A 25,613-nucleotide genomic window follows, 5' to 3' on the forward strand; every position below is an offset into this window, starting at 1 on the left:
TGTTCCAATCTTTATCATGTTTTTGTTGGGAAGATTCATCAGAGTAATTTGTTTTGAAATATCTTTTATAGACGTGTATTATATAAGAAGCTATGGGATGATTTCTGCTATTCTGGAGCTAATTTGACTGATTGTTCTTTGATATTAATATGAATGTATCCTTGTAATTGATAACTGGATTTTGTTAATTTTGTTTTTTGTTTATTGGTCTTTTTGCACTGCCAACCTTGTTAGGAACTTAATATAGGCCAATAGTAGGCTGTATTAATGTGATAAATGTAAAAAATAAATATACATTGATTTAAATATCCCGTGAAAGTCGGTAGCTGATCATATAGATGATGGTCTAGAAGGACATGGTCTGTATGTGAAGCATAAAAAGTTATTTTGTTCACTTCATTCAATAAAATGTCATTAGCACTCACTAACTAATAAGACTTGCTTTTCTGCAAGGTGCAATTTAGTTGGGCTTTTGTATTCATTGACCTTGATTTTAGCATTTTATGAATGTTAATATACAAAGATTCTAAAGAGAGGTTTTAAAATTTTTCCACCAGGTAAAGGATATGTCAATTTATCAACTTCAACAAATACAACATTGTACGTCAATGATGGAGAAAGTCTGGGTTTGATAGTAACATATGAAGCATATCCCAAACCAGAAGAAGAAATGTGGATGTACATGAATGAAACACTGCAAAATTCATCTGATCATTATGTGAGAGTCACAAATATAGACAAAAACAGGTAATGTAAGATGTGCAACCAAAATATCAATATAAGGAGAGGGAAGGCAAATAGCACAAAATCATCCTGTTAGTTCCCTGTAGGAATATGCTGTACAGAAGCTGGGTGGGCAGAGATTTTCCTGCTTTTCTTGGAGTCTAATGGTTGCCAACTCCCCCTTCCCTAATTGACCCTCTCTTTCCCATGGTATGGTGGCCACTTTACCCGATAGGTATGAGACATTAGATGTTTAGAAGGAGGCTTATTCAAGAAGCAGCAATCCTCTTTTATTGTCCCAGTTTTTCCTTTAACTCTTGCATTTTGTGGGCCAGAGGCAGTTTGGGGGAAATTAAAATGGTGGACAGTAGCCAAGGATCTAGCACTAGGTTACTTTCATTTTGCCTCATGTTACAAAGAGTGTTAGATCTAAGTGGCTTTTGGGGCCACAGATGGACCATTTTGAAAAAAAAAATGATGCTTAGCCACTGGTGCCAGTCCCTTATGTGAGACCTGACTAAAATTAACTGCGATATTGCTACCGTTGCAGGTAGGGTTGGGTACTTGTTCCAAAATAAATAACCAAACGACAAATAATATTTATTTTTGCTGAGTAGCAAGTAGTTTCAAAATTCAAAATTTGTTTCCAGGTTATCCTATATTCAAGGATCTTATATTCAGTGTCCGGGGAGGCAAGTAAAGCCTGTTCTGCCTGTTGGGGTAGCAGCCATCTGAGATTTAGTGACATACCCAAACACAGATGTGGGCCTGCATTGTTGTGGGGTTTAGAAAACTGTTCCAAACCAGCTCAGTTTCTGTTCCAGAGAAAACTCTATGAAGTCAATTCTGCAGCATTTACTCTGGATCCACGGGGAAACAATTTTTCATTGGTGGCAACTCCTGCCTTGTTTGGCCTCAGCTCTGGGAATTTGTAAAACAAATTAAGTTGAAATATATTTTAGTGGTGGTATGATATTGTTGAAGGTCATCCAGTGAACTCTACTCTGAATGCAACTTGAACTTCGTATAGTTTCTTAAATCTGATTTGTTCTGAAATGTGTACACAAACTGTGCGATTGCAAAGGTGCATTGACTTGTCAGAAAATTGTATTTTAGTTTAGGGGCTTTCAAACAGCTTCCCACGCAGCAAACTAAAATTATCCAAAGGGACTAAGTAGACAAGAATCACAGTTCTCACTGTAACTGATTTTACAAATCCATACGTAAATCGTCTGCTTAATTTTAATAGCATATTAGAAAAACACCTAGACTGTCTGCCATAATGTGAGTAATGAAGGTTCATGTCTTCTTCCTGTAGATATTCCAGTGAGCTTCACCTTACACGGCTAAAGGAAATAGAAGGAGGTCTTTATACATTTTTTGTGTCCAATTCAGATGCCAACTCCTCTATAACATTTAATGTCTATGTGAACAGTAAGTAACAGCAGCCTGTGATGTTTCTTTGTCGCCAAGCATCGCATTTAACTAAAGCAAATTGCACATGGAGATATCATTGATTTAGTGGCTGAAATAGAGGGCGTCCTTTAAAGTGTGATTTGCAAATTAGGAGATAGCCCCTGGTGTATGTATGCAAATGCCTTCAACTTCATTCAAATGGATGTGATCCTCAGCTCCTTTCTTACAGCCCCTGAAATCCCCCAATATTATGCCACCGAAATCTTACGGCAGATCAGTGACTTTTGGTGGCACAATCTTTTTATCCCATTCCTAAATAAACACTAAAATAGGTGCCCACTTTTAATGTTGCATGCTTAATCTCGTCAAACAATTGGTTTTCAGTTTCTCTCTTACTTTCTTAGCATGAACCATGTTGTAATGTTACATACTAGCACTAATGAATGAATAGCATTACATGTTAATTGTAGCATCTCAAATGAAGTTTTCCAGAGTCTCCTCTTTTCTCATTATCAGTCCTGCTTTGGTTGTGACAATCTCTTGTTTCAACAAAGTGACTTGCAGTTTAAATTATTTCAAAAGTACCAAAGAAATCAGGAGTAAATAACAGAGCACACACATACCTTAGTTTGCAAATATTAAAGGCAGTCTTAAATCTGCACTGGCCATGTAACTACTAAAAGTTCAAATTTGACATACCGAAACATTTTTCTATACAAGATGTGTTAGATGTAAGATATATACCCCACTTGGAAAGACAAGATTGTGAGAGGTTAAGCCATTAAGCTACTACTGAGTAGCTATATTGCTAGTTTGGAATTCCAATAAGAAAAAAAAACATCCTAAACTTATGGAACTACTATTCAGACTTAACCAGAATACAGTCTGATTGTTTTAACACATTGGTATCTTGGTTTTGTCTTCTGTACTTTATCCTCTGATCATGAATTTAATTAAAAAGTGTTCTAATTTTAATACTTCTTCAATTTCTCCCCCCCCCTTGTATTGGACTGTATTATATTATAATTATAATTATATATGTGTGTGTGTGTAAAAATAAAAATATGCTGGATATTTGTGACAGTAAATAAACTTTAGCCAAATAACCAATATATCAGTCATATTATTTTAGTTTCTGAAAAGATCTTGCATACTCATAGCCACTGTGTCTGACATAAAACATGTGGTAGGTTGGAATTACTCTATAGTGTTGTCAGAATACTTTCTCTGATTGTCAGTTACAGGAGGGGGGCAGTTAATTAAGGAAAAATTGCTTGGTATACCTACATAATGGGAGAATTGTCTATCCCTTATATATCTTTAAAAAATTCAAAATGCATACGTCCAGCTTCATATATTTATCGTTCATTACTGCCTTTGTATCTCCAGTTTCTTGCAAGAACTAGATTATTCCATTTTAAGACACAGCCTCCCTGAGAGGTAGGCTTGGCTAGGATAGACTCACTGCCACATATAATGAATTTTCTGTATGAACCACATTTTGAATGGAAATGCTTTAACCTGCTATTTCCTAGAACTCCTTGATTCTCTTCTTGACATCTTCATCCATATTGTAGTCAAAGGAAGGTGATAAAATTTGATCCAGACAGTGTAAACAAGAGCCCCAAACCCTCATCCTGGGAGCTACTGTGCAAGTATGGGCTTGATGCACTCCACTGTCTTTAATTATCTCTATTATGTAGGGAAAAAAGAGATGCTAATGGATATATATTGCTCACTGCTTCAACTACAACAAATTAATTATTGAATGTTTCATTAAGCTGTTTTGCATACTCCCATCCTCTTATCAATAATCTGCCATTAAATGCTTTAAATTTCTAATTTCATTAGTTTTATTAAGTGCTGCTGAGACAGATTCCAAGCATGGTTAAAGAGAGGTTTAAAAAATTGCTTTTGCACTTCTCTGTCTTAGTAGTTGTACGTTTAGTGCCATTGAGTTGATTTGCATTTCTTTTATTACCAATTCTTTTTTTCTTGCTAATTAGTAGAAGCAAATAAATATGGAGGCAGTATGTATGTTATCATCATTGCCTACAGGAGGGAATTTGTTTCTCTGCACTCCCTGCTAGCAAGTTATGAATACAGAGCCAACTACGTATTGCGCTACTTTGACCATGAATACAGTCCCCCCCACCCTACAACCACAAGAACTCCAACCTGGGTTAGAGAAGAAGAAAAGCTCTAACCCTCCCCAGCAGCCTTTGATTATGGATCTGTTCTCTCCGCACATCTATTTTCAAAGATTAAGATGCCCATTGATGTTTGATATAAAGGTTCCAGCATGACTTCAGTTTGCAGTATTGATCCAGAAGCATGAGTTGATGTTGAACATGGCATTAAACAAATTTGCCATCCACCTGAATGTGAAATGTTTAGGTGGCTGGGCTTTTGCGTACAGAGGCAGTCTCTTTCAGCAGATAATGGCTTGGGCCCCAGTTACAGAAACACCCAACAAACTCTGTTTTGTCTGTGCTTCGTGCCCACTACCTTACATTGCAATGTAGCAATGGGTGATCGTGTAAATATTTTTGGCCAGTAACAGTGCTGCCAGTAAAAAATGGGCTTTTAAAATCTGTTCGGTACCTGGGTCAGAGTTTTCAAAGCTAGTGCAGAGGAAATGGTAATTAGTTGCTTTGCAACAGGTATGAGGCAGATACAAGAATGTTACAGATAAAAGTAAGAATATGTTGAACGTGCAATCTCCTAGGCTTATTTCTCAACATTTGGAACTGCAATGAGATAATAGTGAGGTGTAGGAATGAGGCTACTGAGTCTAGTCTAGCTCAGGATAGAATACTAAATCATGTATTTGCATTTGAAAATGGTTTGATCCAATGTTAAAGAGGTAGGTGGAGCTAAGGATGGATTCAGCTTGCCCTAAATTAAGGCAAGAGTGCTTGAAATATTTGCATTGTTATAGTTCATATTATTATACTGGTGTGTAAAATTTGATGTGGTGCCCCCGTCAAAATTCTGAATGTTGTTAATGACCAGTTGGTCAACTTGGTTTAGGTAATAATAAAGAGTGTGTCCACATGAAACAGGACTGGAGACCAGAATAGGACTTGCCTGAAATACTTGAAGTGCAAGAAAAGATTGAACAGAACAGATTCACATAGCGTCCCGTCATAGCAACAGTAGAATCAATTGTGGAAGGCAGCTTATTTTTGCAGAGGTCATGTTGACATCAAACAATTTTGGAGAATTTTGGCTTATCAACAAGCATACAACCCATCACTCTAACTTGTAGCATATTGTACGAACTGTGGATTCTTCCTTCTTGAGTTACTGGTTTATGATTCTTGGCTGGTTGGAGATCAGCAGACAGAACCCTGTTCAGATGACACAGTTGAAATATGATTTTTGCTTAGCATCACCCTAGCAAAGCAAGACAAGCAAACTGAGTATGAAAAGGCTATTTAAAATATACTCATATTAAGTCAGAATCTTCTGGAATTCTGTTTTATCATTCCATGCCTAACATGGTCTATATAATCTTACTCTCATATTCACTTGACCATCAAAGTACAGTATTGGGAATGTGGGGTGGGGGAGAGGCTAGTTCTTGACTGTGTTTGTTTGAGAGTTAAATAAAAAGATGTCAAACTTGCCCAGAGCAGTTTTACTTGACACTCCCTTGTCCAGAATCTGCGTGATCTTTACAGTCAGTGGAGTCATGTTGCAAATCAACCCTGGCAATTTTGCAAAAGGTTGGTTGTTTGGTTTGATGCTTTGACAGAAATACTAGATACAAATTCAGAGAGAAAAGAATACTCTTTTCAGTTCCTGCTAATAACCAGTTGTGTCTGGTAAAGGAACAGAGAATAGACACAGGATCATTTTTTTTAAAGAAAATCTTTATCATCATCATCATCAATAATAACAAAACAATTCTGAGAAATGCTCTGAAGTGTCACTTGCATGATCTCAGATAATGGCTAATAGAAGGACACATGATAAATTCAGAGATGAGGTAAGTTTTGAAGTTGACACTCCTGGCTCACAGTTCAGGCTCTGTTAGGGATATTCCTGATAGGGGAAGAGGGCTGTGCTGTTTCCCTCTTCCCTTGACTCAACTTCATGGGGGTAAAAAATCCAGATTAAATACCTGCTGCTCAGAGAGTAGCTGCAATGTAGTTGCAGTTGTAGTTGCCTCCCTGCTTTTTCAAGGGCTCAGATGCGAATCTAGGGCAAGGCAGGGAAGGTGGCAGCAGACAGTATCCAAGCCTTGAGTGTCTTTTTCCATCGGAATTCCTTCAAGAAAGATGTCCTGGTGGAAATCATGTTTTCTGCTCAGGAGTTTTGGTCTGCTCTCTTATCCTCAGTGGGAGAAAGCCTTCCACTAGATCAGGGGTTCCTAAAGTTTCTGCCATCACTCCTCCCTTTAGTGTAATCTTAATGTAACACCTCCCCTAAAAATCCAAACACCAAAATGAACACAAATGAACAATGAAAACAGTACAATAGAACTTTATTTTTAATAAAGACATAAAAATGTACCACTAAAAGGCTCTTTGCAACTCCCCATGGACTCGAGGTACAGACACCTTACAGTTTGGGAAACCCTGCACTAGAGTTTGTGGCCACCTTGTGTCCCAGATAAGTCTTGACCATTGAGAGGCCAGCATTCTGGGGTTGCTCACCTGGAATGGTCACAATAAGCTGAAGTCTTTTCAGGCAAATAACAGAACATTCATCTGTTCTTCTTCTCTACAGTAACTACAGTTAAAAGCTTGTTTTTCTGCACCTGAGGGGACTTGGCAGTGAATGTCAAGGCATTTCCCTAGATACTTACAAACTGTATTGGCCTGATTCCTGTTAATGCTGTCCAACTGCTCCATTAAATAAATCCTTACAGGATGTTATGGAAAAGTTTGTCAAAAGCCTTCCTTGGTGTACCTGTTTCTTTTGAACACTGTTTCAAAGACAGGTAATATAAATGTCTACAAATCCTATTTATTGCCTCTGTCTTCCCATGGGCTCAGATAATAATCTTTTAAATGCAACAGTGTGGGGATTTCTTAAACACAATACAAAAAAGTGTAATGTCTTAGGAGAGGAAACAGAATATCACAAGCTTTAATAAGTCAGTTTATATGTTTTAGCTATGTAACAGTGTAATAAACCATCAGTCTTCCTATCACTTAATGGAAAACCTTCAGGACATTTCCAAAATGTTTTAAATATCCCTAACTCCACTTAAGCTAAAGGATAAACAGAGCTAGTAGGCTTAGATATCAACCTGATCCCAGATCCCTTCAGCATGAGAACAAACAGCCAACACAATGCCGTGGTTAGGGGAGGCCCTGGTTCAAATATTGCTTGAACTTTGATCTGCTTAGTGGCCTTAAGATTCACACATTGGTAGCCGTGGATGTCAGAGTATTTATCACCTGTCCCAGCAGCATCTGCAGCCCCAAGCGATAAATTAAGTTTAGATATGAAAAGCAAATTTATTATTATTTTTGTAAGGTCTGAAAAATCATGAGATCACTAAATCTTGTAAGATTTTAGCAGTCTTGATAATTTAGTATTTTCATGCAAGATCTACTGGAGTAACTTCAAATCTCAGGTTTAGTAAAATCCATGAAGTTGGGCATCATTTTGGATGGGGGCTCTGCAAATGTTGCTAACCTACCTTAGAAAAATTGCTGGCATTCAGCCAGTCTCTCTAAAATGGGGAGAATAATATCAGCCTGTCTTAGACTTGGACCGTATGTTTCATAACCACTTTGGGTTCTGAAGCCCAGCCGTTCCTGCATTGGAAAGTAATATCAAGAAGGGATGTTTTGTAAGAGAAAAGCAATAGAGAGCACTTAATTCTTCCCCCATCCTGTAATTCCCTTTTGCAAGCCACTTTTCCCTTAGTCAGGGTGCCAAACACCCAGAAAACTTGTGTCTGGTCCCCAGCTGAGGTAAAAGCATCTGATGCTGAGGAGGGAAGAGAGATCCAGTAGTCCTGCTGCAGCCTGCTATTTCTCTTTGCTGCTGCATAATAGAGAGCAGCGTGCAAGATTTCAGTGCACAAGGTGACTTTGCACAGAATTAAGTTGCCATGTCTTTCAAGTGCTATTAAGAAGGCTTTTGAGGGGAAAGGGTATCAAACACATTGAGTCTCTGGGAAAAATGTGAATTTGATAAGCAGATGATTAGATCTCAGCTTGCATGTTTATGAATGCTTAGGCTAACATCAGTTCCTTAATTCTTTAATTATAATTTGTATTGAGTTTTTTTTTTAACTACATATGATAGGAATTAAGAACAAAAGTTATAGATTTCATTCTAAATTTTACAAGAAAAGCTATATGGTTAGAAAGCTAAACCATACACATTAAAAAGAAAGAAGGAAAAATAAGGAGAAAGCAAGAAAAAAATCCAATAATACACTATAATTGAAATTTCACTGTTTTTCAATAATATCAAAATAATAATATATTTATACAAATCATTACAATTCAAAGTTCAAACAATTTACACATAGTCTGTATATAATCATATTATTTGATCTTGCCTTTCCGCTGATACAAAGCCAGATCAAAGGCTAAAATCTGATGAGTTTGTTTAAGCCAGTAGGGACATGTTCTTCCAGGAATTTTGCAAGAATTTATTCATGAGGATCAATGTGAGTTTTTACCTAAAAGACAGTTAAAGGATAATGTTAGAACTGTATTGGATATTTTGGATTATTTATTTATTTATTTATTTATATTTTGAATTTAGACACCGCCCATCTCACAAAGTGACTCTGGGCGGTTTACAATAAAAACAACAAATAAATATTAGTTAAAATACAATTAAAACAGTATAAAAATACAATAAAACCAAATACATACATAATAATAATATCTTCCAAGATGCTGGTGATCGAAAAGATATTAACATAAGGCAGCATCTTCAAGGTGCTAGTCACCCCCAGGGTTGGTTGCCCCTTTTCTCGCCCCATTCAAGTTGGCAGAGCCAGGTCTTGACTGCTTTCCGGAAGGTCAAGAGCGTAGGGGTCTGCCTCACCTCTGAGGGAAGGGTATTCCATAGGGCTTTCTTCTGGGCCCCACCAGTTGACATTCTTTCATTGACGGGGTCCGCAGCATACCTTCTGTGCTAGACCAGGTGGGATGGGTTGATATAATGGGGGTGAGACAGTCCCTCAGGTAACCCGGTCCCATGCCATGTAGGGCTTTAAAGGTGATAACCCACGCCATTGGACCCGGAAGCAACTGGGACTCAATGCAGCTCACGCAGCAAAGGTGTAACATGTGCCATCTTTGGGGCACCCAAAATTGCCCACGAGGCTGCATTTTGAACCAGCTGTAGCTTCCGGATACTTTTCAAGGGTAGCCCCATGTAGAGCGCATTGCAGTAGTCTTTACAGGAGAAGACTAGGGCGTGAGTGGCTGACTGGAGGGACTGGATTTTAGAATATTTGGAACAACATAATGAAAAACAAGCTGCATTGATTTTTTTAGATGCAGTGAAGGCTTTTGACAATTTGAACTAGACTTTCCTGTTTAAAGTTTAGAAGACATGAATTTTGGAGAGAATTTTATAAAATGGGTAAAATTGATTTATACTTCACAGAAAGCACAAATAATTGTTAATGGAGATCTAACAAAACTATGCGACATACAAAAAAGGAACAAAATAAGGCTGCTCATTGTCCCCTCTCCTGTTTATTTTGGTTCTTGAAATACTGAACGAGACATAAGACAGGAAGAGAGGATTGTGGGACTAAGGATTTAAAAAGAGACTTATAAATTAAGAGCTTTTGCAGGTGCAAGTATGGTACACTGTTTTAAGTAGAATTGTGCCGAAATGTGAGCAAAGTAGAAATGACCCCACAAAAAACTGACCCCTTTATTTATTTTCTTTATTCTTTCTTTATTCATTTATTTACCTTCTAGCCAAACCAGAGATCGTCACTTCAGAAAGACTTAGCAATGGCATGCTGCTCTGTGTGGCAGCTGGCTATCCTGCTCCTACTATTAACTGGTATGCTTGCCCAGCCACTGAGCAACGGTGAGAGATTCTAAACACTTATTTTGATTTTGGATTAAATGTAAACGATAAGAAATCAGTACAATTAGCTCTAATGTTCAAATGTGTGCTCTTTTCATGGTTTTGAAACCTAACGAGAGAGTAGATTTCTTGGGGTTGCCATCCGAAGCGAGAGGTGAGATGGAGAAGGAGAAGTCTTAATTCCACCCTACCCCATGTAGATGGCCAGCAAGTTCTGTTCTCATAGAAATAATTTTCTCCCATTTGGTTCAGATGGGATGGAGAAACAAGTTCAGCTGATGGGAAAACGGACTGGACCTCTGTTTACTAATCTTCCCTGATAAGTACACCTACTTGCAAAGAAGAATCTTAGAGGTGCAAATAGGACACGTGAAGGACCTTTTAAATTTGTACTGCATTCATGAGCATTGGAGATGCACATCCATGACCAAAAAAATACAGTAGTAGAAAGTATGGTTCTGTTTACATCCACACCTTCCTTGGATGTGTGTATAGATTTATCCAAACAGTTCTAATTTCTTTCATCCTTAAGTGGACAACTGGAGGACCACTTAGTCTCAGTCAGGGGGCTGTATTAGAATTCTAACTGCTAAGACATGCTCTTGAAGTAACCCCTATTTCTGTGGCTTGCTTATTGTTTCTTGAAGGAGTCATTGAAATGTATGTCTAAGGGCCAAATGAGATCACATGATTTATACCCATTTACAGCTTGGAAGTTCTTGGCCCTAATTATTTAACCCTATTGAATGACAATTACAAAATAGCTTCTCTGTATGGCTATTATCTCTCAGCTTTATCATGTAATAACACAATTTCCCAGGACACAGGTAATTAGATTTCCATTTACACACAGTAGATTATATGGCAAATGTGACTTGTAAGCTTGGAAGAAAGAAAAGAATTAACTACAAAGGTAATTACCCATGTTTCTAAGAAGATTGCATGTATTTTCATTGCAGGTAACACATTTTCAAGTGGGAATATAAATGCTTGCTTATTTTGATGAAGCTTTGAACATTATTGTTAGTTTATAGTACTTTTCATATCCAAAACATTTTCCAGAAGTTATTCTTTATGAAGTATGCCTTTTTTATTAATAGCGGCAATCATGACATTTCTCCAGTTAGTTCTGAAAGGATCTCCAGTTTTGACATTTGTAGTATATAATGACAGTAGCATAAAGGTTTTTCCCAACTGTATCTAGGGTGACCAAAGTTCTGCTTATACCAGAATCAACAGTTGTTAAGAGCAACCCAGTCCTATTCGTAATAATTGTAGTTATACAATTGCATTACCTTTTGTCAGACAAGTTGTCTAACTCTGTGTCTGCTCCCTTTCAACCCCATAATAGATTTTGCTGATGTATAGTGGTGTTTGAGGTACCGAATACACACTTTGAAGGGTCTCTAATCCCACCCTCAGCAATATGTCCTACACAACTTCTGACAAGTATTGTTTTTTTTCTTTATATTTTGAAAATTAATGAAAAGAAATTAGGTTAAGTTCACAAGAACTAAAATGAAAAATTAGCAGGTTTGTTTACTTTGAGGTATACTGAGTTGTATCTAGATTTAATTATACTTAGTATAAACTCAGTAGAATTAATGAGATTAAGATTGCCATGATTAACATAAGACTAACTATTTCAGTGAATCTGGATCAGCTAAGTCTCCAGTGGCTGCATTAGCATAAACAGTAAACTAGAATTCCCAAGAATCTTGACTTGCAATTTCCAAGTGAGAATACTGATGTATCCTGACCATGTCACTTCCCTTCTCTTGCCAGCAAGAATGGCTGCATAACTGGAAATTTGCTAGGAGGAAAAGCTTAGCATAAATGCCAAATTAAAACTCCTGGTGTGCCCGTCCACCAGTTTTTCTTTTCTTGTTTTTCATCCAGATGATTTGTTTCTTCCAGGTGTCCAGATTCACCAAATGTTTCTCCAGTGAATGTAAAAACCAAGTATAAAGATTCAGCATTTTCTTCCTTTGGAAAGATAATTGTTGAAAGTACCATTGATACCAGCATGTTCAAGAACAATAGCACGATCACATGTGAGGCTTCCAATACTGTTGATAGACGTTCAGCTTTCTTTAACTTTGCAATTAAAGGTAATTCCTTGAGTGCTCTTTGAAACAGAATACAGCATTTATTCTGTAAGCTTTTGGAAACAAGGAATAGTATTTTCAACTTAAATCACAAAGCATCAGGTTCCTTGATGATGCTGGTAACTAAATGCATACTTACCTTTTTTTATCACAACTTGTTTCGTATTATTTGTCTTTTGCTTTTTATATTAACTATTCTAAGAAATGTATAAATATTTTTGACTTTTTCTACAGAAGGAGGTGAAAAGCAGTATTTAAATGCTTCAGTCAAAACATGTTAAAATTCACTTTTAAATGCTATGATTTTTTTCTTGTTATAGGAATATTTATTTTGATAATGATATTTTGGTCTAAAGTAGAGATGTCTGCATTCATATATATATAGTATATCCCACTGAAAGTTCATTGCTTTAGCATCAAATTGAAATGCAAGTCACATGGACTGGGAGAAAAGTCTAAAATAATAACTAGCAAGGGAAGGTAAAGAGGCAGGATGAAGCCTGAGGCTTCATCTCTGGCTACAATCTAACCAAAGAAGTCAAGGTAACAATGTTAGTAGTTTCTCAACTTAAAATACCTCCTCTTCAATGCCAGGTTGTTTTCTAGTAAAACTTCTGTTACTAAAGATTTAATTCTGAAAGAAAGCATTGGCCTGGTATATATCACAGACGCATGGCTTGACAGAAGGGGAAAGAACTGATCTCTCCAGGCTCTGGACTACTCTCTAAAACAGCAAGCTAGGCTTGGAGGGCCAGAAGATGGTCTAGGAGAATTCCATCTCTCTGACCAGGGACTCCATTCTACGGTCAATAAATTCTGAATGGATGCTGCTGCATTTAGGTAGCTTGAGGCAGTGTAGAAACATTGCTAGTGTAACATTCATCCCACTGCCTCTTTTCCTTAATTAGCCAGGTGATCTTAGGCATGGTATTGGATTATCTTGGGCTTCTTGTCCTAGAGGATTTCGATGTTCATGTGAGGTTCTCCAAGCAGGAGGAACTCAGGATAACATACTCTCTGTGCCGGCTATAGCTAGCTAGTGTCCTAGCTAGTATCTGGCTTCACAGATGCAGCAGGGCACAGTATTTTGTTTGAGTGGAGCTTGTGATCTGAAGTTGGAGGAGCTCACATGACTCCATTGTCATGAAGATCTCACCTCTGATCAGTTTTGTGATCATCTGAATGCTTTCCTGAATACATGTAGGGAATTTCCCATATTATATTTTGGCAACACTGTCAATGGCCTGGTGGATTTTGGAATACGGAAACAGGCACTGTCACCATAACACTAAAGTGCCTTCTTCCCTGAGCCCAATCAGCCCTTTGGTTTACTTGCCAGCTGAGAGTAAAGCAAATTGGATGCAGCTGAAGCAGAAGTAAAGGAACTCTAATGGATCAGATCACACAGAACTTGGGCTCTTCTGAAATCCTGCTTTATAGTAGTGGAGGCACTGAAGAGTGTCTCATTCTGCCTCCATTGTGTCTGCACAAAACAGGGAAGCGTCGGTTTTTCCAGACTGCAGAATTAGTAGGATGTTAGGAGGAGAAGAGGCAGAAGAGTCAATGAGTTACTGTGAGCGATTTGCCTCATTCTTTGTGGATGGTGTCAATTGGATCTGTCTCAATTTGGATTTAGTTAGAAGGAGCAAGAGAATGAAACTTTGGCACATCTGCTAATCCTGTTATTTTGGAATCATTTTCATCAATAGATCTCATGGATATGGACAGGGATGTAGAGAGATGAGGGCTAGCAGTTGCTTATTCAACTTTTGCTTCTCCTGCTCAATGTTTAGGGGTTGCACCTATGATTAAGAGAGGTGATTAATATCACCATGTTGTGGAGGGGGATTTATAAGATTATTGAAAAAACAAACCCTTCCCTGGAGAAGTTGTATATAGCTATAGGCAGTCATAGATACTCAATTTCTAGAAAGAATAATAGCTGTGCAGCTCCAGATGCATCTTAATATTGATTATCTAAACCCATTTCAATCAAGCTTTCAAAAAGATATAGTACTTAAACTGCTTTGGTCACCTTGGTAGCTGACCAATACAAGAGTTGGGAATGGAGTATAGGCCCCTACTAGTTCTCCAGAATCTCTCAGAAGTGTTGATATTATTAGCCGTGGTAGTCTGTGGACCACTTGGTAGAATTGGGTCCTGGGGACACTATCTTATATTGATTCCGGTTGTTCCTGTTGGACCATATCTAGAATATGGTTTTGATGAGACTGCTGTTCAGCACCTGGGCTGTTGCCCTGTGGTAATCCATAAAGTTCAATCTTGTGTCCCATGCTATTCAACATCTATTTGAAACCATTGGGGAGTTATTCTAAGGCTGACATTAGTAGACCTGTTGAATTGTTATTGGCAAATAAACTGTTTTGAAGATAGAGGTTCAGCTTGTTTTCAGCAAGGTTGCATTTTGCTTAAAGTAGATTCACAGTCTGGAAGGGCTCCGTCATCTTCAGCTATCCAGAGATTCACAGGTAGAAGTTGTAACAAGCTTTTTCAGACAATTATGGTTAGTGCACCATCTTCCAACCCTTCCTGAGCTGGTTGGATTTGACAATAAATATTCACACCTCCATTATATTCCATAGTGATTCATGCAATCTGGTCTACATGGAGCTGCCCTTGAAAGTATCTGAAAGTTGCAATTGATGCAAAATATTGCAATTAAGCTGCAAATTAATGTAAGGCACTAGGATCATATATTAAATGATTATATATTAAAACTGCATTTGGTTGCCAGGTGCTTCCCAGGCATCATGTAAGATGCTAGTATTGACCTTTAAAGCCTTAAATACCTTGAAGCCTGGCTATCTAAGAGCTTGTATCTCCTATTAATAATTCTACCCAAATGTTAAAACCAGGAGAGTCTTTTTGAAGATGCCTCTGATGTCAGAAGGCTCTTGTTTCTGGCATACTGGAGAGGGCCTTCCCTGTGTTACTCCCAGACTATAGAACAGTGTTTCTCAACCTCAGCAACTTTAAGATGCGTGGACTTTAACTCCCAGAATTCTTATGCTGGCCAAGGAATTCTGGGAATTGAAGTCCATGCATCTTAAAGTTGCTGAAGCTGAGAAACACTGCTATAGAATACATTGCACCTGTGTTTGACATCTGCTGCCTTAGCATTCATAAATCTGTAAAGACCATCTTTTCCACCAATCTTTTAACTCTTAATTTCAGCATCAATTTTAGCATTGGTTTTAATTAATATTACTAACTTTCATATTTTGCTTTTGTTTTTTAAAGTTTGCTAGTTGCCTTGTAGATTTGCCAGTATGAAGGCAGTTGATAAATAAAATAAGTATATAAAAATAAAGATTGAAGTTGCTAATAAGATTTCATAAGTCATACTTTTATATGTGTGTCTCTTTCTAGAACAAGAAAACAGTCGCAGCCTTTTCACCCCATTGTTAATCGGCTTTGGTGTAGCAGCAGGACTGATGTGTGTTATAGTCATAGTCCTTGTTTATAAATATCTCCAGGTAAGAATTGTGTGGTTAAAATGCCATTCAGTATTTTTTCTGCCACTGCATTCTCAGTTTAAGTACTTTAAAAAGTTATTCCTGTATTCCAGAAACCCAAGTATGAGATTCAGTGGAAAGTGGTTGATGAAATAAATGGAAACAACTATGTATACATCGATCCAACACAACTTCCATATGATGACAAATGGGAATTTCCAAGAAACCGTCTCAGTTTTGGTTAGTTTGCATATATTTAATTTTGCCAGCAATTAAATAATACTTTCAGTACCCTTGCATCAGTGGTGGTACGGTTTAAAAATACTTTCTTTTCCTAACCTAATTTTCCTTGTTGTTCTGATTTAGCAGCTGATTCCAGAAAAGGGCATTCATGCTATGATATCCCAATGCAAAGGCATCTGCCATGCGGGTTAGGGTCAAGGGAGGGAAATAACAAAAGCACCATTGTGCCAACACAATGCCAAGTCCCGTCTTTTTGCACATGCACCTTTAATGTTGTATGCATATATGAAATCAGCAGAGCTGATAGAATGATGCTGCTATTGTCATTTTGATGGAAGCACTTGATTCTGTGGGTATCACTGTCCTCAGCACAATTACTTGTAGGAGGCAATTCTATTACATTAAAGCAGTCATATTTTTTTCCAGAGTCACGTGGTTGTTGTAGGGAGGCGTCCAGTGTAGCCCTGTGATCCTGGAAAGAGACACAACTTTTTAATGAGTCATAGACAGTTGCTCTGTTTGTATTTCTTGCACGATCCTAGGTTCAGTCAGATGAAAAGTTCAGCAAAAACTAAAGGATTTGAAAGAAAATTGCTATGATTTTTTGGCAATTTGTGGAATAATTTAGAAATGTTCCATGAATCCATGCTTTAGACAGTAACTATCAAAGTAAGACACATGAGTGGCATAAATATAGTGAAAGCAGCACAAACATCTGGGTGGTCTCTTGATGCCTACTCCTTGCATCACACCTTTAAATAGCCTGATCTGTCATGGTAGGGCTACATATCTGAGTTGTGAATACCAGCATGACCTCTCAATAACAACAAAGAGGAGAGTTTTTGTATCTTCTTTGTTGCCATGTCGTCAATGATTGTCCAACTTTCTGCATCCCAATCATCACCATCGTAATAGCAATAACAACAACAACAACAATAACAACTTGTATGCATGGTAGACTAATAGAAATAGTAGTGGAAGTGAAGGTGCTGCTGCTCCTCCTGCCACCTCCTCCTCCATGGCTGCTTCCAAGTCAATTATCACTTCAGCAGCGGTAGTATGCACTGAAACTGCAGCCCTTGGAAGCTTGGCGGGGGGGGGGGTGTCCCCAGAGATCACTGCTGGCCACTGTCTTCCTGCTAGTGAAGGAATGAGGAGAGAGGATAGGCATACTGATTCTGAGCTATCAAAACTATTCTGGTGTTTCTGGATCTTTTACAGTGCAGATATGGTGGGCCCCCATCTTGGTGATTTGCTTTGGAATCCAGAGAGCTCTGCAATTGCTCTTGGGTCACACAGTTTTACATGTGGTTAATTTTATTGATCATCTGTTTGGCGGAACCTTTCTGCTTATCTTTCACATGTTTTGGGAAACCTTTAGGCAAGACTCTAGGAGCTGGAGCTTTTGGGAAAGTTGTTGAAGCAACTGCCTATGGTCTGTTCAAACCTGATGGGGCAATGAGAGTGGCAGTGAAAATGCTCAAGCGTAAGTTTCTTGGATATCCTTTTGTTTATTTTTAAAATGTCTCTCTTTCCTTTGGCTTCCAAAGCTTGATATAACCCTGTATTCTTATGGAGATTTGCCATCTGAACCAAAGCAGACATTAGCATGGATTAGCAGAAGCCAAGCCAGGTGTTAACATCAGAGATAGATGTCTTTTTGCTGGCAGTACTACAGAGACCTTCATCCCAGAGGCTGAAGATGAACCTGGAAACCATATGAGGAGGGGTGTCTGGGTCTAGATTGGATGCCAAGGAGAAGAATGGGCAAAAAGAGAAAATCATGAGAATAGACTGAAAGTAGGCCAGAGATTGGCCCTACTGGAAGAAGGTTGCTTCTCTAAACTTTCTCATCCTGGCCAGGAGGAATTCAGAAATAAAATTCCCTGGGGAAATAGCTAGCCTGTTCTTGGAAGGATTCCTTTCTTGCTAGGTGAAACTGCTGACAGTTCCCAATTAACAGAAGAATCCTGAATAGCAAAACAAAAAACAAAAAAACTGTTTTATCCCCCAAGTTGTGGGGTAGTATGGAATGTGGCCACATTTGGACACAGGTAACCAAACTGAAAGCGTGAGTGAGCCAATGCTGAATGTAGCATGTTTAAGCTTCTGTGAAGAAGCAAAGAGAATAAAGAAGCTTACTTAAGACCTCTTAGTGTTCTTTGTACTTTTATGAGGAGGATAGAGATAACCAGAATTTTTTATGTTCCATTTCCTGTGGAAGAGAAAGTGGTAAAGTCACCGCCATCCCTCAACATTTACTATAAACTTTCAACTGTTCTCAAAACCTTTTGAAGCTCAGATTTCTTTAAAAAAAATCTCTGAAGCTCACCTTGAGCATCAAATTCCTTTGTAAACAAGATAGTCTTGACTAGCTTTCTGTAAAACTACAAAAGAAGAGCCAGGAGACCTTCCTTAGAGAAGAATATGCACAACCAAGTTATTTCCTCAGAAAGTTTATTTTTCTATCAACTTTACCTTATTTTGGAGGGCAGTTGGAGTGAGTTAGGTTTGCTTAAGAGCTTCAAAGCACAAAATATATAATAAGACATTTTCAAAACCAGTAAATATAACCAGTACATATAATTGAAGTTGCTTCTTGAAGTTGTAGTGCCTCTCACAATAAGTAAGGCACATAAAGATCAGCCTGCAATGTTTTTGAGCCTCTATAAAAGGTTTTCAAATACAGTGCAAGGTTCTGTTACTGTAACTTTACAGTGAAGGTAATGTTAGTACTCATGGATATAGTCTCTTGTCTGGACTACCTCAAAGGGCTGACATTAATCTTGCAAGTCTCAAAGCACATCTTTTCCCCCTTGCCTTTACTTTCCAGAGAACTAGGGAGGGTTCCCTCTGAGTCACTTACCATGTCCCCATTCCCTCTGTGGCCTGAGATGTCTCTTACCTGAGCATTGCCCTGGCTGCGGCTCTTCCTCCTCCTGTCTCTCAAGGATATTCCCACAGATCTTTGTACCCTGGAGGGAAAGAATCTGATATAGTACACCAGGAGTCCCTATTGCTAGCAGTTATGGATCTTTACAAGCTTGTTATATGTATTTATTATATTGATTTTGTATGACCACCCAACTTGCAATTGCGACTCTGGACAGAGAACATAGGATTAAAACCAATAGAACAAAAATAATAACAGTAAACCATAGTGACGCATTCATGGCATAATGGCATAAAGGCACATAAAGGTAATAAAAACTTGAACCCTATCACAATCATATCAAAAAAAGACCACAGTGACAGTCTCACCTGACCTGCAGGTGCCATGCCCTTCAAGGACATAGGAAGCAGCAACAGGGTCGGGGCCAAGCAAATCTGCAGGGGTGTGCCATTCCAAAGGGCAGGCACAGTGACAGCATTATAGCCATTCACAAAATAGTTGCTGTGGTGGGTGTAGCTGGTCACAACCCTGCCCCCCAGTACCAGAAAATACATGAAACACTGCTAGACCCTCCATCATTTTATTCCCTAAGAATGTTCCTGGCCTCTATTTGCAGCTCAGAAGAATTCGTGGATATAAGGCTTGTGCTTTGCGTTGAAGCATACTAACCTAGCTTCCCAGTCATTTTTTAAAATTATTTTTTTTTAAAAGCTAACATTATATAGGCAGGACTTTTGGCAGCTATCGGGCAATTTGGGAGCAGACACATTGTTGTTCCTGGGTGTCACACGGGGATTGGAGTACTACATAGGTTACTTTTCAACTTCCCTCTTTATTCTCTTATATTTGCTGAGCCCCATCTTTTTCTTTCTAGCCAGTGCCCATTTCACTGAAAAAGAAGCCTTGATGTCAGAACTGAAGGTGCTGAGTTACCTTGGCAATCACATTAATATTGTGAATCTGCTTGGAGCCTGTACTGTTGGAGGTATGATTCTGATAGTTTTTTGTTTGAGTAAACTCAGAAGAGACGTAAGCATGTCCGTTCACGCTTCAGAGTTTCTAAGAATAAGGACCTAGCTGTGTATCTGGTGCCAAGCACTGAGGGAAAATGGTTTTCATTTCTTCTGGGACTCATCGCTCTGGCAACCCAAGGAATTCATAGCATATGTGTGTCTCAGAGTAAATAAGTAATCCTTTCATTTTGAATGCAATCAGCACACTATACTCATAGTAATCTTATTCCAAGATTGGAAAGTATCATAAAGACAACATGGCATTATCTAAATACAAAAGAGAGCCATCAGCATGTTCAGGTACCAGAAAGGTTTGCAAAACTGCAAATAACAACTGGAGGGAACCCTGTGGAATTTGGAGGAACAATCCAAAGGAGAACTGAGGGAACTCAGTAGGTATATAATGCTGACTTACCTTTTATGGGGTGAAGAAAAAAAAATGGAGTATTCTCAGAATCCATTTGACTGACTAGAACACTGATCAGGAGCATTCAAACTGGAGTATTTTGTTTGATTACCTACTATATCATATAGTAGATAGACTATCTAGGTTTAAGTTCTTTTCATGGTATCCATCTCAGCATAAACAAGTAGTAAATTTACTGTGACAAACACTCTAGTAGTCTAGTTATGAAAATATGCTTTAGGATAGTTAAGGGGGTTATTCTGATCTGCTTGCACCAGCCTAGCATCCTATAGTTGAAATCTCACACAATGTTGTTATGTATTCCAATTTTTAATTAGGAGCCAGGCATTGGAAACACACATCTTTAATATAAAAATATACTACAGATGTGATTCTGCCATTTTTTTTTATTTTTAATATTTTCTAAAAGTCACAAGCATCTGGCTTTCAGTCTCAATAGGCTGTTCTGTCCAAATGTGTGTTTTTTCCTATTACGCTAAGTACTATAATATTTAATGTTGTTTCTAACATTACTATATGAGTAGTAAACAGAGTAAATCAAAAGAATTAATGTTAAAAGCTTGCATTTGGAACAGAGAAGTTCCTTCAGGAAGGACTTTAAAATGAAGCAGATGTATCTGGTTTGCACCACTATCACAGGATTTACTTAATTTGTGTGTGCATGTGTGTTTTTGCACTGCAGTACTATTGATGTGTGGAAATAATTAATTGGAAATGACAGCATTTTAATTGGGATGAAAACCCAGCTTTTGAATAAAGATGCTGCTGATGTAATTTTACTCTGACTTTTCAAGCTGAAACACTAATCTGTAGTGTGGTTTAAAAAGGCCCATTTTTGTACATGTAGACAAATAATCTTTTTTTAGTTTAAAAAAAAAGGGGGGGTTCTGAGGCAGAATGCAGAATTCACCCACTGCTTCACACTTCCTCTACATCTGCAGGTCCTACTCTGGTCATCACTGAATATTGCTGCTATGGTGACCTTTTGAATTTCCTAAGGAGGAAACGGGATTCCTTTATTTGCCAGAGGCCTGAAGAAACCGCTGCTTACAAGAACGTTCTCTATCAAAAAGAACACATGTAGTAAGGCTGTGTTGCCAGAATTGGCAGTTATTCCCAGGAAATCACAGTGCATTTTTGTATGCTTTTGGGTTTTACAAATTTGTGCCTGTTTTACAAGTGGTGTGTGGGCTGGGTGGGGGTGGGGATCCTTTTTACTTATACGCTTTGAATTCATTCTTCCATAGGGTTGTGTCCCAATACTATATATACTCTATGTGTCCTTCACAATAACCTTGTGAAAGAGCCTGGATCCAAAGCCACCAAATAAGCTGATTTCTGTGCAAAGATATGGATCCTGGATTTAGTGGTGCAAGTCTAGCAAGTCTCAGTCTTCCATTTAAGAGGGCGTTTCAGTTATTCCAGGATGACTTTTGACGATATCATTTAAGTTTTCTATAGATTCATCTGGGGCTGGGCAATCTCTCACTGGCCAGGTTCCATAATTTTTAAAAAGGGAGAGAGAGTGGTAGAGGGCCCCAACGCACAGATAATGGCAGTTTGTCAAGATAGTTCTATAATGGTGTCAGCTGAATAGCTAGATTGAGTGGGTCAGACTGGGATGTCTTTTTGAGTGTCTTGTGTGTGTTAAGCTTGATTAAAAACCTGCACACTAGTTTTGTTTTTATTTATTTTTTCATTGAAAGATTGTGGGACACAGCTTTGGAAGTTTGAGTATTGTGATTTGGGGGCACAGAATTCTGGGAGTGAAGTCCACACAGCTTAAAGCTGCCAAGGTTGAGAAACACTGCTATAACCTATCTCAATAAAGTATAGTTATAGTCTTCCTGTGGAGTTGGTTTCCTGATCTGGTCTACCTCATAGTGCTAACAGAAGCTCTGGAATAGATCTTTCTAGGAAAGCATCACTTTAATACAAACTACTGATTGAGTTATTTGCAACCCAGACTGGGAGTATTTATGTCTCAAACACAATGGGCACAGTAATCAGAGTTTAATAAGACTACATAGGGCTGTACAAGTCTTCTAGGGGCATTTGGCCTTCTCAGGAATTCCAGGGAAGCACCTCCCCAGAGTGATTCTGTAAAGCAGTGACCCTTTGTAAGTGGAAAAGAAGCCCCAGGGCTTCCTTTGCTTGATAACAAGGACTTCAGTACCTATATAGAGCCCCAGTTTGCAAAATGAAATGGTCATTCAAGGAAGATCAGCCTTCCTTGATGTTTTGTGGAGGTGGAGTGCCTTGTATTAAAACAAAGCAACTTGTCTTGGCAAAGCAAAGCAGTTCGTTGAAGTGGATTGTGACCAGTCTATTTAGGCCGAGAGTTGAGCATTTATTTAGGAGTCACAATCCATTTAATTTTTGTTTCATTTGGACATGTCTTCCAAATAACCATCAGGTCATGAATACTGTTCTATTTAACTGCCCAAATTATTCAGAGACACAACTACTATACTTATTATTACGTGGTCTCCCATCCATGTACTAAACAAATCAATTTCTTCTTAGCTTTTTGAGGTAGTCAAAGTGGGCTTAATGCTGTCAGCTAGTTAGAGAAGATGAGGACAGCTTTGGTCAGATGCTCCAAGCTAATAGAGATCAGAACCTTCCAACTTTTAAATCATTTTTGCCCAAAGTGTTATGATATGAAGTAGAAATTCCTTCAGGAGGTTTAAATAACAAGATAAAAAAGTTATCAGGTCAAGGTAAACTATTCCTTCTAACAAAAAGTTTTCTGTACACAAAAAACCCCTAATATATTACAATGTGTTGTTTTCTGGGTTCAGGTATTTTTATTTTAATTTGTTGTGTTATTCAAACAAAGTTAGTGGTAACTCATTTTTCAGGAGGTCAATAAATTAATAAAGGGAATTTTCTACAACAAGATAGCTTTTAGAAGAGATAAAACTTATTTTGGTTGTTTAAAAAAAGGTTAACCTCCTTCAATCCAAATAACCCATTATCCAAAATGTATTTTCATGAGTAATGCTAAGATTCCTTCAAGTGAAATGTCAGAATTCAAATACAGCGCTCACACTGGTATCTTCAGTCACATAGCCAGGTATCCTCACTTTTCATCTTGTTAATAATAGATTTCCATTTCTTTTCAAGAAATTCAGTAATTTAGTACTTGATGATTTACATGCTTCCTTTTACCTTGTAAAAGGTGTTCTTTATTTGTAATGCAAAGGGTCCCATGTCTCATAATTCCTCTGCTTTCCACACAGTGATGCCACCAATGAATACATGGACATGAAACCAGGAGTTTCTCAGGTCATCCATGCCAAAACCACTAAAAGACTAGGTAATTTGGAAAAAGGGTGGGAACTTTTGTTCTGAAATTGTTGATACTTGTTTACACATGGCCAGTTAAAATATAATTTGGGTTAAAAGAAGCTGAAAGAACAATTTTATAGTTTTTCATTGGCTGGGTGAATTTACATTCTGTGTTGTTGTTGTTTTTAATCTTGATAGCAATGTATTTGAATAGCATTTCTGTGTTAATTTGGTGCCATGCTCTGTTGATAAAAAGTCTGCTGTCTTTCCAAGCAGCCATAGTTCCTCCATTTATGTATTGTTCCCACATGTTCTGCTTAGGATCATTGGCTAAGCAGGATGTCACTGTTGCCATCTTAGAAGATGATGAACTGGCTCTGGATATTGAAGATCTGTTAAGTTTTTCTTATCAGGTGGCAAAGGGGATGAGCTTTCTTTCATCTAAAAATGTAAGTAGAAATGATATTAGATTGTCATACTTCTTCCCAGGGAAGCTCTTCATATAGGTGTCATGATGTTCTCTGAACTTTCATTATTGAGAAATCTTTTAGAGAAGGAAAATCCCACTATTACCCTGTAGAGTCATTAGGAATTCTGCTCTGAGTTTTTTGTTTTTTTAGTCTTTGCCTGTATATCAGATGGATAGTGTGTAGCACCAATTTTTGACAATGCATCTCCCATTGCAGGTAGATAGGACCTACCAGTACCAGAAAGAGGAAACCAAATGATACTGGGGCCCATAGACTCTGCCCCAGAAGCTATAAGATTGTACTTTAATTGTAGGAACACTGAATAAACACATTCCTAACCTGAAGTTTACATAGGAGCATATCCCATTGGTTTCTACAGAACATTCTTCTGAAGCATGTTCTGAGCTTTCAGAGGGATGAGGAAAGGAAATAACCACTAGTTGCAAACTTAATGATATGATTTCTGAGTAGAAATTTGTACAAGGGTAAAATAAATGTTTTGTTAACATGGGATCTTCTTGTATATATAGTGAAACCATGTTCCTGCCTTCGTATTTCTTGGATTCCTATACTCTTAACTTCAAAAACCTGAGTTCTGCTATGAATCACTGAAACTGCCATCATATTCTACACAGTATAATTTGCAGTGCTGATTATTATTTTTGTTTGTTTGTGTTACATGCACATTTTGAAAATTTATCCCTTCAGTGCATTCATAGAGACCTGGCAGCAAGGAATATATTACTCACTCATGGACGGATAACAAAAATCTGTGACTTTGGCCTTGCAAGAGATATCAGGAATGACTCAAATTATGTAGTCAAAGGGAATGTAAGTATGTTTGATCCAACCTGTCTCTCAGGGGTAATATAAAACTCTAGTTTATGGACCAGAAATCACACCGATTTGCTCTACAGTAAATACTTCTCTCAGAAAATAGGGACGGTTGGGGAGGGGACAGTTGAGATTTGGCTGGTGTTCCAAACAGAAGGTACGAAGGAGGTTCTTCCTGTCTTTCATTAGCTCACTGCAAATGGTTTCCCCTGAAATAAACTGCTCCACATCATCTCTTCATTAAACCTGCAATCTCTTCCTATGTATTGGGGATGCAGTTGAAACAGTCTTCTGTGATAATGAAGATTCGACTCATCCAAGGCTGGACCATGGAAACTTGTGTTTCTTTCTTTCAGCACAGATTTTTACCGCCACTGCTTTTTCCTACAGAATGCAAAGTGGGATGTAGGCATTTGACAGGAGCTAACCAATCTTATTACACAGGCAAGCAAACTTGTGTCTGAAAGCCCCTTAATAGCAGTTGTGCGTGCCAGCCAAATGAATGGAGAGATCAGATATAATTTCCAGCCTCCAGCTAATTATCTGCATCTTGGTTGTTCTAAAGTGCAGGATAACAGCTTGCAGGTGGGCAATAAGTAAATTGCATTCCATTTGTCTAGATTAGGAGCTTTCACTAACTTGAGTTGCCTGTTTTGTGGCCAGAATGGTTTGGAAAAAAGGG

General features: G+C 38.1%; 1 protein-coding gene across 1 annotated transcript in view; it reads left to right on the plus strand.

The window, feature by feature from the left end:
• KIT (KIT proto-oncogene, receptor tyrosine kinase) overlaps positions 1-25,613 on the plus strand; it is an 85,245-nt gene that overhangs the window by 47,267 nt on the left and 12,365 nt on the right. Inside the window, exons 6-17 of the mRNA XM_007425332.3 lie at positions 558-747; positions 2,042-2,157; positions 10,059-10,173; positions 12,091-12,284; positions 15,672-15,778; positions 15,871-15,997; positions 17,382-17,486; positions 19,768-19,878; positions 21,275-21,416; positions 23,579-23,655; positions 23,949-24,076; positions 24,806-24,928. Of these exons, the coding sequence (XP_007425394.1) occupies positions 558-747; positions 2,042-2,157; positions 10,059-10,173; positions 12,091-12,284; positions 15,672-15,778; positions 15,871-15,997; positions 17,382-17,486; positions 19,768-19,878; positions 21,275-21,416; positions 23,579-23,655; positions 23,949-24,076; positions 24,806-24,928 (1,535 nt within the window). The remainder of the gene's footprint in view (positions 1-557; positions 748-2,041; positions 2,158-10,058; positions 10,174-12,090; positions 12,285-15,671; positions 15,779-15,870; positions 15,998-17,381; positions 17,487-19,767; positions 19,879-21,274; positions 21,417-23,578; positions 23,656-23,948; positions 24,077-24,805; positions 24,929-25,613) is intronic.

Source organism: Python bivittatus, unplaced genomic scaffold (genome assembly GCF_059951505.1).
Source record: "Python bivittatus isolate LINGU-HERP-01145 unplaced genomic scaffold, Pbiv_v1 ctg000070_np1212, whole genome shotgun sequence".
In the NCBI taxonomy this organism is placed as follows: Eukaryota; Metazoa; Chordata; class Lepidosauria; order Squamata; family Pythonidae; genus Python; species Python bivittatus.